The following is a 15,959-nucleotide window of genomic DNA, read 5'->3' as shown; positions in this document are numbered from 1 at the left end:
ACTGCCTAATTCCCAGCTGTGACTTCAGCTTTTTGCTGTTCCTTTCTTGAAAACTTGCTGCTCTGGTACCAACTCTGTGGTCGTGCCCAGGCACCTTAACAGCGATGTCAGCCAGCGGAGGCCTGAAAGAGCTGGAGAGGGAGGCCCAGCAGGTGGGATGGCTGTGGCACTGCCGGCCCTGCGGCCTGGGGCCCGTCTCCTGCCCTGCCACAGCTTGCAGCCCGGTGTGTGTGCGCCGAGCTCAGCTCGCCAGGCAGGAAGCTTGGAGCTGGTGAGTCAGGCGGCGTCTGACGCGCCGCGCGCTCCCCGGCCTGGCCGCAGGGCAGGGACCTGGGCGAGGTGGGCGGCTGGCGTGGGGAGCCTGAGCGGCTGCCGGCCGTGAATCAGGGCCTGTAGGCTGCCCGGCCGTTGCAACATGCTGCTCAGACATGGCTTGTGACACTCGCCCCGGGGCAGGCTTAAATTCAGAGTTGCCTCCTCACGCTCAGGAGGAAAGGGAGCAACCGAGCCGATAGACTTCCTGCGTTTGTTGCTCCAGCTCTGTGGACCTGGCCCTTGGGGGATTTTTAATTTGGGTTCCCATAAGGTGATGGTGTAGAAAGTGTGCTGCTCCACATTCAGAGCGATGGGTCAAACCATTTTTACCTGCTCCTTTCTTCCTGTTGGGGGTTCTTACTGTTTTCTAATGTGCTGAGTGGTGAATCTAGCTGTGGCGCTGCGGCTTTGTGCTTCTTATAAAAAGCATACTTTGCTATGCAAGTAGTTACCAAAAACTATTCCTCTTCTCTATACTGCTTCTTTTGGGAGGAATTTAGACTAGAAGCGAATGCAAAGATTTCCTAATATTTGTATTTCGGTGCTGCGATGCCCTTTCACCTAAGGAAATGATTTCTTGAGAAACGCGACAGCTGGAAGGGCGCTAGTGCTGACTGAGGAAGAAATTCCAAAGCCAGAAATCTGATAACCCATTTTTACCAAACGTGAAGGCTAACTTGTCTAGGAGCTTGTAGTGGATTTGTACTTTGACATAGTTGGCTTTCTCTTTTATGTGATAGATTTCTTGCATCTAGCAAAAGGTCAACCCATGAAATTGTTTCACAGCTACAGGAGGAATGTACTGCTGCCGTTTAGGATGAAAATTCAAGCTTCCTCAAATACGTATTTGCTTTTGTATATAAAACTATGAAGAACTGGTTTTGAAACGTTCTTATACATATGTTGCTGCCATCCAAAATTTGGTAGGGTATGTGTTATCTTAGGCATGCTTATCTCAGACCTGATACTCACGGGTGGAGGTTTAAAATATAGCAGTAACTAACAAGTGCCGATATTTGCTGATGACAAATTTACCAAACAAGGGGCTGGGGAGCCCTCCAGGAGTTTGGGAGAAGAGTTGTTTTGTATATGTGTGTGAGGCACGGGCTGTAAGTCCCTGTTTTAGCTTCACTGCTGGAGCAGTGACCTGGTTTCCCCCCGGAGGAGGAGCTGCCCAGTCTCCCTTTGAGTTTAGCGGCGAATGGTTAACCTTTCCAATGCTCGGTCATCTGGGAGCTCATTATTACGACTTGCACTTCTGAAAGATTTAATTCTGCTTGGCAAATAATCATCTGAAGGCAGCTAATTCCACTCACCAGTTAAACTCCCTCTTTGCTCTCAGCTGGTCGTCACCCCTTGCTTCCCTTTCTTCTGTCCTTATATTTGGATGCTTCCTCCACGTTCTTAGGGAGTCAGAAATTTTCATGTGGGTTGAAGTTTAAAATCCCTAAGCACTTCTAATGCCAGACATCTTCTGCCATGTAGAAATAGTCTGAGACAAAGCACAAGTAAACATTGGAGGCAGCACTTACCTGTTCCCTAAAAAAATAAAAATAACGACCATGAGAATTTTTTTGTTTTGCAAGTCCTTTGAAATCTGTTTGCATGAAACATCTGCTGCATCATATGTAAGAGAAGGCCAAGAGTAATAAAACATTTCATTAATGTTTAATAGCATAGTGATTAGCAACTCAGCAAATGTCTTATGCCCGTGGGAGATTGAAACTTATTTGATTAATAGATTAATTGCAACCTGTTCCGGTTCTGATTGCAGGTGTAACTTGCCATGGATGTTGCAGACTCCCTGAGGACTGATGTTATAGGCATACTTAAGTTTTGTTTCTCCTACTAGTTGAAGAGTTAAAAATCAAAATATGAGAAAAATCCATGTACTGTTTCTGTGAAACTAAGATGATTTTTACTGTCAGTTTTTCAACAAGAGATGCTCTGTGCTATCTCTGAAAAAGAATGGCTATTATCTCTGAAAGCATAGGGCTGCCTTTTAGAAAGTACGTTCTCTTTCAATTATTCTCCTTCCTGCACTTTCTTATTTCAGTGTTATAATGGGCTTGAACCAGGTCTCTGAATTTCAGAGCTAGTTCTATTTTCCCAACTTTTGTCGGGGGTACACTGTAATTCCTGCTGCATCACCCCTGGCAGGGCACAATAGATTCTGTAGGATTGAAATTTAGAACTAAGCCGTTCATCAGGTCACAGGATTTGAAACAACCACTTGAAAATGATTAATTGAATTTCAGGTTGTGGTCTAAAAGGGACATGGGGCTGTAAATCAGTTTCTGTTCCAAGTTTGGTCTCGAGCTTCCTGAGCTGGCAGGAATTTAGAAATGGTATTAAGCCTCTGAGAGGCTCTCAAACTCCGCTTCCATTCAGAGGGGGCCGCAATGAGCTAACGAAGAATTTGGCTTCTGCCCTTCAATTAACCGCTGAGATGCGGGCAGGAAATGAAGGAAGAGTCAGAATTTTTCTTCTGTTCTCCCAAGGGACTGAGGCCTGTTGTGTGCTCTCTGAAGAACAAAAATAAGCCTTTTCTGTTTCCAGTTGCAGGAAAAAGTGCAATAGCCAAGCTCTCCATCTAGGGACTGTCTTGTGCTGGCAAGGGCAGGCTGGAGATGACATGAAATGGCACTTCCCACTTCCAACTAGATACAGAAGATGGGCAATAGGCAGGCTGACCCTTTGCAAGAAGGGATGCAATGCCTGAGTTTTTTGAGGGGCAGTAATGCAGTGAAGATATCAGGCAGGGTGGAAGCGAGGTGCGTGTTAGTGTCTCAGCTTTTCATCCAGCATGCTTTCTGGCAGCTCCCTCATTACCACGTGGTGGTGGTGTAATCCGCCTCGCTTTTGGCAGGTCGATGAAATCTAGCCCGTATTTGAGGTACCCGTGCTGCTTTTTGCTTCTTCAGTTTCCATCAGGCTGCAGTAAATCCTGGGCGTGCACGTCAGCAGCTTGCTGCCCGCCCCGCGTCCACGTGCGGAGCCCCGGCCACTCTGTGCACGCCGACCTCCTGCGGCAGAGCACGCCTCTCGCCTCGCTCCAGCCACCGCTTTTTGCCCTGCTCTATGCCCATGCCAGGGCTGAAGGTCGCTGCGCTCGGTAGTAATTTTTGGCTAGAATAGAGCTGACACGCGCGTTTTGTGCCTCTGACTCTTCCTGGGTGTTCTGCACTAACAGCTCTCAGGCCAGCATTTCAGAAACGTTTTGCTCCGCAGCCCCGCTGTGTCTCTCTGTCTTTTGTTGCTTCGGGATCTTAATTACTAGATTTTTACATGAGGACAAACAGTGGAAAGTTTGGCAGCGTTGTGGAATTCGGTAGGGAAAGGAAGCTTGCGTTGCTTGCAGTTGGGTAGTAACACAGAAGGACGTGCACAAGCACTCTCTGTCTTGGACCCCCTCGTTCATCCGTTCATCACGCTTGCAGATGAATTGAATTCATTATTCTCACGTTGCACAGGTGCTTAGTGTTTGGGTTTTCCCTTGTGGGAAGGGTTGGGATTCCTGTGAATGGAGGCAGGAAGAGATACAAGGAAGGAGTGTGTCTGCATGGGGTGGTGGTGGTGTTTAAAGCAGCAAGTTTATATTTATGCTATAAACTGCTGGTTGCTATCACTGATTTCTATTTTTTTCCTTAGGGAGGCCTTGAACGCTAACAGTACACTAATGAGTGAGATATCTTTGTCTCTAGGCCTTTCTGGATGATAAAATTCACAGTGTTTTAACAAACACTAATTCTCTAACTGCATGTGCTTGTGTTATTCATTGGTAGAGGTTGGAGCAGGACGTGGCACCTGGACTTTCCAGCCCATGCGTTAGGGCTGCTGGGCTGCAAGCCTTTCACAATCACCAGTGGACCAGCACTAACGGGGGATGGTGGTTGTGGCAAAAGGGTTTCTTTTGAACATAGGTCTGCCCACGCTGGAAATATGCTGTGACCAGCAGGAAGAGGAAGGCTGGGGAATTGTCTTAATCCGTGATTCAAATGTAAGAGAGGAAAACTGTGATCCCTGCTGGCGTTTCTCACTGCTTGAAATTGCTTGACCACAAAATGGACTTTTTGTGGGTGTCTAGCTACTGATGGCTGGCATGGGCAGATTCCATCATCTGTCTGTAGAAGGAAGATAATTTTGTGAGCCCCAGAATAATTTCTGTCACTATTTTGGTAACAGAAAGACAGTGTTAAAAGGGGCCTTGTGACTGGCAGTGTTTGAAGTGCATGTTTGAGGAATGGCCCAGGCAGCGTCAGGAATTTTTAGAGAAGAAGAGGTGTACCTTTTAATTTGCAGTCAGTCCAGACAAGCTTATGGTGCACCAGACGTAGTATGATTGGAGATTTACTAAGGATATTAGTGAAAACATGCTGATCTTGATGATCCAACTTCCTCTTGGTAACCTCTGTGGTACTACCTCTGTACCACAGGAGGCTTCTGTGAAGCACGACAGCTTCCCCTGTGGGTGTTTTGTCTTGGGATGTCTTAGGAAGCTGAGCCTAGGAGGTATGGCTTAAATGTTGTGCAGTAGTATCTGCCAGGCATCGAGCGTGGCTGACTAGGATCACGTTGGGACGCCTCTGTGCTTGGAGTCCAGCCTTTTCCCTTTTGGGGGAGATGGACAGGGTAGTGGGGCTTCTTTCAGCTCTGTGAAAATGCTTTACATCTCTCAGGGTCTCAGCCTGATCCTGTTCTCTAGGCAGGTTCAGCAGTGCAGCAGGTGAACATGAGTGGAGGTGACTAGCCATTCAGGCTGTTCAAGTGGAACAGGAAAAAAGGCAGGGGAAAAAGAAGAAGAAAAAAAGCCTCGAGGCTTCATCATTGCCTTCATGCCTCCTGCTGGAAACTAGTTCCTTCCTCTGTTTTGCTCATGACCCCCCTGCTCCAGCGCATCACTTCAAAAACCTTTACAGAAGAACAAGAAGCATGGGAGAATGGAGAAAATCATGGAGGAAGCAGAAGAAATGACAAAGCTGCTAATGTGAAAGACATAAGAGGAAGGTTATGTATGCTGAGAAATCTGGATCTACCTGTGCTGCTTCTCTCTGTGTGTAATGCCAGACTTCATGTGACAGTTGCCCTCCATTTTATGTTTCCAACAGCCTAAGAGAAAGATGAGGCATATTGAGCTTGAATATTCAAAGGCATTGCCCCCAAAAAAACAAAAACTAGTTCAAAAAGTGCAAAAATGAGAATTAGTTTTAGTTGCTGGTCTTATTTTAAGCAAGAAGGATGTTGTTGAAGTTGTTTGTTGAAATGGGTTAGTATTTTATACCTGAAAAATGAAAGCCTTTCCATCTTCTCTCAAGAGGGCGAGAGGTATGCAGTCTTAAGCGGTCACAAGAACCAGGTCATATCCTTGGTGTGACACAAGGCAAAAATTCAAGTTTATAGTTTTCCCCATTTCATCTGCTTTGAGCATCTTCCTCAAAGAACCTTGCTGAGACTTCAAACAGTTACTTTGAAAAGGAAAAAAAAAAAAAAAAAAAGGGAGAAAAATAATGCATGCCCTTTAGCTAAGGAAGCTCTGAGGAATTCTTCTCTGAACTGGGCCCAGATGATATTTCTACATGTCGTTGGGTATATATTGATCGTGTCATGTTGACAGAGGCTCTACAAAACTTTTCACCTTCATTTGCTGTGGTCCAGTTCAGGAAGCTGCAAATCCATAACACATTGTCACCTCTGAAGATTCAGTCATTTTGTGGTATTATTTAAAAAAACAAATCCAGATTAGGGGGGTGATAAATACAAACTGACATAGCCCTAGAAATCTCTGGATGGGGACAGAATGAAGTGCATGTGGGGAAGATGGTTATCCTAGTCCATTATAGCAGATTAAGGTAGTGAGGCAGAAATAATCTCGATTTGGTGGTTTTACATCAACTGCAGCATTAGCAAATTATGAGGAACTGGGGTGTAACCTTGGAGAGGAGGCATGAGTCTTCATGCATCAGCTTTACTGGCTATTGTTTGAAGTTATAAATCTGATGATATCTTGGCAATCTTTAACCAAATCTTTAACTTTGAGCAACCAGACTTATTCAATATAATGAGTATCTAATATAATGAATATATAATTCAATTTAATGAATATATAATTTGATACAATGAATATAACACACAGTAAGGGCTAGGTAAGTCTACAGAAGAGATGAACAGGTTTTTGTCACATTAGGTTTGCTTCAGTAGCTAGTGAAAGGCTGAAGTGCACAGGTTGTAAAGCAGTCTTCTGGATCTGCACATCAGCAGCCCTGTGCATTCTGAATAAAGCCATGTATTTTAGATAAAGAAATCCAACCCCAGCAGAAACCCGCTGAGTGATCTGTTCGCGGTGCTGTTAGTTTTGCTTCTTCTCAAAGGAAGCCACGCTGCAGGAGCTGTGTTTCGGATAAGCGGGAGTCTGATGGATCGTCTCTTGTGGCGAGGCTGGTGCTGAAGGGTGATGTTGCCGTCAGTGCCTCCCAGCCTGAAATTCACAATTGGTATGAAAACGAAACCTTTTTTCTGTGTGAGTAGTGTTGGGAAAAGGGGGAGGAAGAATTACTTCCTCTTTGAGCCTGACTTTTCACCTATGTCGCTCTTGGAAGACAAAGATGAGGAGTTAAGGACAAGCACGAGCTTGATGTTTTCATCCACCCTGCATTTTGATCGTGCACTGTCAGCCTTTCTCTTCAGTGTGTTTTGAAATGGTTTTAGTCTGCATTATATTTAGACGTGCCATTTCTCTCTTGTACTCAGTGTAGGACATCTGTCACTGTTCTCTTCGCTGAGGGTTCCCTGCTTATAATCTGATTTTTTCCTCGGTGTATTTGTGCACTGGTAATTAATGGCACGCTTTATGATGTGAAATCGCTAGTACTTACTTAAGAGGTACACAGTGAAGTAATGTGTAGTAATGTGAGAGTTCTTGAAGCGTTAATTGGAGAAAAATAGTTCTTAAAAGCATCAGTCTGTGACACAAACATCAGTGTCTCTTCTCCCTGCCACATCCAATCGAGCTTTTGTGACCACTGACGTTACTTCCAGTTGTAACTCCATCATGAGTGATGATTAAAAGTCAGCTTGGTTTTGACGTGGCTGAGGTGACTGTTTGGCTAAGATGACAGTTGTTTCATTCTGTCTAGTTCTGGGATGTAAGATCTAGGTCACTGTGTAACTGGTTTATGAGCTACCCCTGATATTAGCACCGGCTGAAGCACTGCTCGTCAGTCTGCCGCAGATGGACTGGGTAGGAGCCCAAGGAGATGGATCCGAGTGGAAGGCATCAAAGTGGGCACAGATTGTACTTCTGCTAGGATGAGATACCAGAGTGTAAATATAACTTCAGCCTCTCGTTAAAATAACTCCTCCTGATTCTTTCCAGCAGATCCAATCAGCATATACGTTCTATCTTAAGAACATGAAGCCATAACTTGACTTCAAGTGTATACGTGTATTTTAAGAAGCTAGTAGAGGGATTGCTAAAATATTATTTACACCTACGTGCTTAGTACATTCATGTTTCCTCCAGTAATTCCCTGAGATAGAAGGTATTATTACCACCTCACTGTGAGATAGGGAGAAATAAATCGTTTGTCTTATGTCATGCCATGAGTTGCTGCTGGAATTGAGTGGAGGTGTGGGAACTCCCAGGGTTAGGCTCAGTCCTGCAGGAACAGTCAAGCACTGTAAAATCCGATTGGAGAAATTAGTCTCTTGTCACCAGAGGTGTTTCCATGACTGATAGGATCTAGATCCACCCCTGCTTCATCTCACTAGCTAAAATCTGCCCTAGGTTTTAAGGTTCCAGGGTGATACCACTGCCTGAGCGGTGGTGTGTGCGGTTCGGATGAGAAGCGAAGCTAAGGTCTTTGTGTCAGAAGTGTGAGTGATACCATGCGTCACAGGAACGCCAACCACGACTCTCCAAGTTGATTTCTTCTTGGTAATATCTAATAAAGAATGAGTAAGCGGAGAAGTTTTGAGCTCCTGTTCCTACCAGAAGAACTCTATTATAGATGTAAGGTATGTTGGTGAGGTTACGTGATGAAGCCTGTATTCCTCTTTTGCAAATCCACCCCATGGGATTTCAGGAGGCACGTGAAAGCCGCTGAGATCTCTACCTGATTTCTTCTTATTTTCTCTTCCCATCCTTCAGGTCAGAACAGGTCAGTCTTGCTGCGCACCTAACGGACCTGGGCTTTAGTTCACAAGCCAGACAAGCTTGGGGCCTTGCTCTCCCCTTAACGACTGGCTGGGTAATTGCCAGCTGGGAGCTGTGTGAGATGTCACTCATGTCTGTAAAGAGCTGGATAATACTGAAGTATTTTTTTTCAGTAGGCTGGTGGCAGGATGAAAGGATTAATGATATTCCAGCCTATCTAACACCTCTTTTTTAAGGCGACGTGGCTTAGAGGAATTAAAAGCAGACTTTGTGGCTATGTTCACAGGAGAAGCTCTCTGTGGTTCTTGCAGAGCTCCCTAAGCTTCGCTAGTAGTGATAGGCACTATATGTGACCCTCGGATACAAAGAGCATGACATCAGTATTCCAACAGCAGCACCTCACGAAGTAGGTGTTACTTTGGCGCATCAAAGTATGCGAATGTGTCATGGCTAAACAGTTTTCTTCCCAAATATTCCTGAAGTTGTCAGCGTTAATGAAGCTATTAAGACCTGTGTATTACTGATCCTAGCTAGTTAGGATGCACGATTAGCAACCCTGTGATCCAAATTAAATTCGGAATACCTTCTGGTTTTGAAACTGAAGATTATATAGGCATTGAGGAAGTGATGTGCAAGTGTGGCGATAGGAGAAAGGAGTAGCAACAGCTGTGGAATAAAGTGTAACAAACATAGCTGGGTTGATTTTACTTGTTTTTACTCATACTTGCAGTCCAAAGTTTCACTCATTTTTTTGGTTAGGCTAGAGGCTCCCTGATTTGTTTAGGGCTCAGTTGCAGTGGATATTGGAGTAAAGTTGCCAGTTGATTATGTACGTAATGAACTGATTTTAACGTTTTTTTTCAGATTGATATAAAATGGGAAAATAGTGTTATTTTCTCTGCCCACATCTAGTTAAACCTTGGTTGAACAAAAGTGAGAATGGAGTTCCCTTCTCAATTACATGTCTTTTTGTTGATACTGCAAAGAATATGGTAAGGGAAGTGCTCTTCCATCACAAACCTGTTTTTCAGGGTGGAGGAGAGGTGTGTAGGTGGAAACATTATGTTTGCTTTTACATTATTTTTACAGCATTCAAGGAGAAAGGCTTCTAACTATTCTATCTGATACCTTGTATTACTGTAAGATCAGAAAACAAAAATGCAAAGTTAATGTTTTCTTGGCTTTTGCCACTGAAGCTTTGATAATGTGAGTAGGTAACTACTGGGTTTTGCAGTGGATTTGTGGGCCTGTATTTTAGAGAGAAAATGGACTCAAAGATGTTGATACTCTCAGTGGTAAAGTAATTGGAAGACTAATCAACTGTGATTCTTACAACAAGAAAGCTGTTGCATCTTTCCACCTTCCTGTTGTTCTTCGGCTCCTTAGTTTGTCAGCTTCTACATCTGAAGTTTAAGGTATTAATGGCAGTACTCTAGCTTCTTGAGAGAAGAGTTGTGGTTTAACCCAGCAGGCAGATAAGCACAACACAGCCATTCACTCACTCCCCCAGTTTGGGATGGGGGAGAGCACCGGAGAAAGGTAAAACTCGTGGGCTGCTATAAAGACAGTTTAATGGGACAGAAAAGGAAGGGAAAATAATAAAGAATCACAAAGCAAGTGATGCATGATGCAGTTTCTCACCACCAACTGACTGATGCCCGGACGGACCCCACGCTGCAGCAGCTCCCTCTGACCAGCTCCCGTGGGTTTATTGAGGAGCACGACACCACCTGGTATGGGATGTCCCTTTGGCCATTTGGGGTCAACTGTCCTGGTTCTGCCCCATCCCAGCTCCTTGTGCACCCCCAGCCCCTCACTGGCAGGGCAGCACGAGGAGTTGAAAAGTAAAACATGGGTGTGTTATCAGCTTTATTCTCATCCTCAATCCAAAGCACAGCACCATACCAGCTAGCCAAAACCAGCACAAGAGTTTTCCTAATTGTTTGGTTTTCTCTTTTTTATTTTTCAGAACCGAGAGCTCCAGATTATGAGAAAGCTGGATCATTGTAACATTGTCCGATTGCGTTATTTCTTCTACTCCAGTGGTGAGAAGGTAAGAACAAAAAACTGGAAAATGCCTCCTAGTAACAATCTGGGCCAAACTGAGCTGTTTCAATTTATAGAGACAAGAAAGAGTGTGAAGATAGTAGATGTGCTAACGCTGAGAAAACACTAGTGGTACTAAACAGGTTGTTTTGGAGCAGATCTCTTTCTTTGTAGCAGTGTGGTGGTCCATGAGGAATAGTGTTGTTATTGTAGCAGAACAAAACAGATTTGGATACACTCTCCCTCTTCTTGAATTCAGTTAAACACAGCAGGGCTTCATCCGCACATTCTAGCACTACCTTTCTGTAAGAACAGATATGTTTTCTAGGATTTAACGTTAAGCTCACCAGATTTATAGCAACTATGTGATGTTTCCCAAACCCAGTCTCTGTATATCTCTGTCCCCCTTCCTTGTGTCTCTACCATATAGAAACTAAGCTTCAAAATCAGAGGGGGGAAAAAAAAAGTATGATCACGTGATTGCAACATTTATCAGAATGTTTATACACCACAGGGAGGAGCAGATAGCAGGATTTAATAAATCTCAAGAAGTAGGTGCTGCCATGTGTTTTCTTTCAAAATGTTCCTTTTTTTTTTTCTTTGAAAGGGAGTACAAGATTTTGTTTTAATGTGAAGTTACAGGAGAGTTCAGGATGGAGTGGGCATCAAGCTGGCATCTGGTCCAACCTCATTCATAAAGCAGGGTTACCCTTAAGGTCATCCCCCTTTCCTCTCCCTCCCTCCCCCCACAAAAAAAAAAAGTCTGTCTGGCTTACGTGGGAGTTAGGTTATTAACACTGAGAGGTAGGGAGTGAGGCTAGATGACCTTCTGAAATACCTCTGGTCTCTTTTGTATATGTATATAGCTATAAATATTTATATAAATTATTAAAATAATTTGTATGAATATTGTAATTTACCATTTTATAAGCAGATCGTATCCTTAGTTGCCTTCAGATGTCAGTACACCTGCAGCGCTAAAAAGGACTGTGTACCTGAGCTGATAGCAGTAGGAAGGCCATTAACTGCGGCTGCCACAGTGTTGTGGGTTGACAGAATGGGAGAGGCAAACCACTCCATGGCCATTGCCCCTTGTCTCCAGGAGCTAGGAAAGGAGCTGATGCCTCCAAGATGAGTCGTCGGTGGCAGGTCGCTGCAGCCCTGTGCAGCGCACAGAGGGAGAATTGGAGGAGCCCTGTTGTTACCTCTCTGAGAGCGCCTGGAGGACGCCTGGCCCTGTGCCGTGCCTGTGTCCATAGAAAGCTTGCAGAACCGGCTTGCAGGAATCGAGGAGAAATATGTCTCTTTTCAACCTCTTTTTTGGGTGGGGGAAATCATGCCTTCATCTTTCTCTCCCCTACAATTCTTTGGCGAGCACTTACAGTTTGATATGTCTGTTCTTTTGGTGGTAGTGCAGTAGAGGTGTTTTATTGTTGTTATATTGCGATCATTTAGCATGTAACCAGAAATTGTAAGAATAGAAATACTGAGAAGGAGGGCTTGATTATGGATTCTTAATATATTTATTTTTTAAAGCAGTTTGTAACTTGGCCAGTGGGAGGTAGAACTTCAGGGAACAAGCAGAAGGCAACTGCCTTATCTAACAGCTTTCAGAAATCTTCTGCAAACAGTGGAAGTGTTAAAACTTGAGAACAGTGTTCCAGGAGTTCTTCTCTAACAATAATTTAAGTAAAACTCTTTTGGAAATCTTTAACTTGATGTTGAGCTTGTTGACTAGATTTTCCACTTAGCTGCTTCAACTCCACGTGGCTAATTCTTGGCAGAGCTGGGTTTGTTTTTAAAAATGCAGCCTCTGTCCCACAACAAGTGAATCTTAATGCTTCAGGGAGAAGTTTTCTTTCAAGTTCCTTTTGCTCCTCTCTGTTCGTGCCTCTGCTTTGTGCCTTTGAGACTTCCACTACCACCTTGTTGCAAAGTGGGACAAATGTGAACCAGTCCCTAGGGCAAAGGTGCACTCAGCCCAGCGTCAGCAGCGATAATGTTCCTATTCAGGTTGCAAGGTCTCTCTGCAGTTCTGCACAGAACGATGCATAATTGGCTTGTATTTCCACGTTGGCAGCAGCATGTGCAGCTAACTGCAAATTAGTTTGTCAGCTGCTGTTTGGGAAAAGCTCTAGATAGTAGCAAGTTGGGGTTCTGAAGCTCATCTGCTGGGGAGGAAAAATAGCCTCTTTTCTCATGTTTCTGTCAGCTTGGGAAGGAATAGCATCTTTTCCTTCATGTTACCCTCATGATCAAGCTGGCTCTTTGGAGAGTGGAAGAAAAGGAGAAAAGTGTAAGGTGGTCCCATTCGAGTCCCATCGGGTAACCAGGAAGGGCACACAGGAATCAGTTGCAGATTTTGATGCTAGATAACACAGGGCTTTTTGTAAAGTAATTCTTGAAGCCGAGTCCAGTGGGAAGAGTAGTGTGAAAATCCAAGGAAAGTATAGCAGAAAATCCTAGCAGCATAAGTGGAACTTAAATAGTTTACTGTCTTCATGTAGAATTCAGCATAAAGTAAACACAGATTAATAACAGTGGATTGTTAATTAACTAAAGTCAAGCAATGACGGGAACGCTTCAGAAGTAACTATTATGCTGCTGATTCCTTTAATAAAATGGTTTCAAACTGAACTTAATTTTGTTCCCTACATATCAAAGATTCTCTTGCACAAACGTTTTCATGCTGCCATGTTCACTCCACGTGTTGGTCCCAGCTGAAGCATTCCTTGGACTTCTCTCCTGTTATCTGGTGCTTGACACCAGTGTCTCTAAGCCCATATATATATATATATATATATTTTATTTTTTTTTTCTGTTAATATCTGAGAAGCTTAAATTTGTCTTGATTTCTAGGTGCCTCAAAGGGTTTCTCCAAATCCAGTCATTTAGATTGGTGTTCTTTGAAAGCTGTGTGCCTAATAGTCATGTTAGTTCATTTTAAGCATTAGGCATTTTTAGGCATTGAGCAACCTTAAAACTGGTTTTATTCTGGCAAGACAGAGTTCAATTCTGTGATAGAAATCTGGAAACAACAGCAAAAATCAATTCTAAATAACACTTGATAGTGAGACTCTTCTTTAGCTGCATTAAAGTTGTAGTTAGTTTGTAGAGATTTGAAGTGCTCTGTTCACCCTTTCAGGGGCTTTCCATAGGATTGGTTAAAGTGTTTGAATGCCCTATATTCTTTTCTTGAGATAAACTTCTCATTTTTATTTCTTCCATTTATTTAAGCTTCTTTTCTGCCTTCACCAAAAGCAATCCAGCATTAGCAGCAGGGAATTCTTATATCAAACATGGCTTTGACTGATTCCTTCTCCTTTGTTTTCTGTGACTCTGTGAATCCCCCATTTCTGAGCATCTTTGAATTTATATTACCTTTATATAGGTATATCTTACATAGATATGTGCATGTATGTATTTGTGTATATATATATATGCATTTATATGCACACATTTATACCTTTCTATATATTACATATATTGTTTTACATACTGACTATGTATTAATCATGTTTGACTAATAAGTTTCAGTTTAAGAGAGCTCACAGAGAGCATGTAATATATGTTAATAAGACAGTTGACGGGCTTGGCATTCAGCTTGCTTCTATAAACTATATCCTCCTCAGTTCTGTCTTTCTCTAAATTTACAGACGTTTGTCAGACCTGCTGAGTAACTCGGTTCTTCCAAAGGATTTCCTTAATGAGTTTGCCAGAGTAGATTCCGATTTCCTTTTTTTCCGAGGCTTTATGAGATGACTGATAGCAGGACACTGACTTTTGTAGTTCTAATGTGCTTTTCAGTAGTCCGAAACCTGTAATTATGACTAGTGGAAAGAAACAGGGGAAGAAAGAAGAACCAACTAGTAGGTTGATTTGTGTGTGGAATAATCTCTTGATGGAAGTAGTTGCAAGTCTTTTCCACGCGTAGTTCTCTGATTAGTGGTTTACCAGGTAATCCATGGCAAAAATGGGCAGGATTGTAGGGCTAGACAACTCTGCTGTGTGTAGTGATAATTTTGGTATTCTGCCTCATGGTAGGGTCTTGAGCAAGTTGCCCACTTGGCTGGTCAGCTTACCTCCAGGAGGTCAGACTGTATTAGGCAGTCATACTCTTCTGGTTTGGTTTTGCTACTTTTCCTTAATTTCAGGGACTGCAACATGATACAAAAATGTAGATGTTGATGTAGTGAAGCATGTAGGGTCAGGGGATAGTCTTTCTGCCTGTCCTTTTTAGCTCAGTTCTGCTGAGGACCTTTTGAACCATGCTCCAAGGGAGGCTGGACGTGGACAGACTGAATAGCACTCTCTTTGGCTCCTGTGCTGAGAGTAATCCCCAATGTTTTGCAGCCTGAGCTATCATCTTAAATCAGTGGCTGCTGAATGAAATTATTCAGCTATGTAAAACCTGAAATAAGGTTTCCTAATCCCCATTTTATTTCTCTGCGTTTCTGGTTTGGATACATCTTTGTGGTATTTCATAACCGTCAGGTTTTCTTGTGTGGATGTTTTTGAGTGTTTAATAGTCTGATCTGATCCTGATCCGTGCCCAGAAGAGGAAGAGAGGTCACTGGAGAGATTTGTTCCTGCATCAAACTGTATAAAAGTGAAGTAAATACTGTTTTAGTTGAGTAATCATGACTCCAGTTATGTAACGTTTTTTTCTCTTTAAGGTGGCTTGGTATTCAGAGTAGTCAAAGAAAACGTATGAAAGCTCACAAATAGGCAATACGCTGACTTTTTTGTGGAGGCTGAGCTGGCCTTTCTGCATGCTTTAATTGATTTTTAGTTTTATTTAGCCTCAGCTGTGAGGGCGTGCAGCCAAAAGTCCATGCAGACTCAGGGTAGAAATTTACTCCCATAGACTTAGGCTGAGGTTTAAAATAAATGCGCAGGAGAGAGTGCACAGCAGTTTATAGATGCAGCTCAGTGTGCAGCTCAGAGGCGCTTTGGCAGCAATGTACTAAGCTGCAATGAAGAACTTTGGAAGAAGGGAGCGACTGGCCAGTGGGAAATACAGGCTTTGCTGAACAGCTAGCGTTTCTCCAGGATCATATCCCTGTTAGGAAGAGGTACATCCTCCACCTTCAGAGGCATGAGCATCACCATTCTCTCTTGCAGGAGTGACACCCACCCCACGCACCCAAAAAGACAGTTTTTGCGCAAAATACTCCACTGATGACACAGCCTTGATCCCAATTCCAAATTGACACAGCCTATGTGAATGTTTTGCACCGGCCTAGTAAAGTACTGAACGGCCATCACTACAGATGAATTTAGTCACTACGATCCATTTAATCCTTGGCAGATCTGCTGTGCTGTCAACAAAGGAGCAATTAATGCCAATTATGATGAGTTTGTGATGTTCGTAGCTCTGTAGTCCTTGCCTGAGGTCTGCCAAGCTCATTTCAAAAAAGGCACCAGTCATCAGATAACGATTATC

General features: G+C 43.4%; 1 protein-coding gene across 2 annotated transcripts in view; it reads left to right on the top strand.

The window, feature by feature from the left end:
• Nucleotides 1-15,959, top strand: part of GSK3B (glycogen synthase kinase 3 beta) — a 144,780-nt gene that overhangs the window by 70,387 nt on the left and 58,434 nt on the right. For both annotated transcript variants that reach the window (XM_080572330.1, XM_080572329.1), the window contains exon 3: nt 10,437-10,520. In XM_080572330.1, the coding sequence (XP_080428456.1) occupies nt 10,437-10,520 (84 nt within the window). The remainder of the gene's footprint in view (nt 1-10,436; nt 10,521-15,959) is intronic.

Source organism: Anser brachyrhynchus (assembly GCF_964034855.1).
Source record: "Anser brachyrhynchus genome assembly, chromosome: 1".
Classification (NCBI taxonomy): Eukaryota; Metazoa; Chordata; class Aves; order Anseriformes; family Anatidae; genus Anser; species Anser brachyrhynchus.
This window is presented reverse-complemented; position numbering and strand designations above follow the sequence as displayed.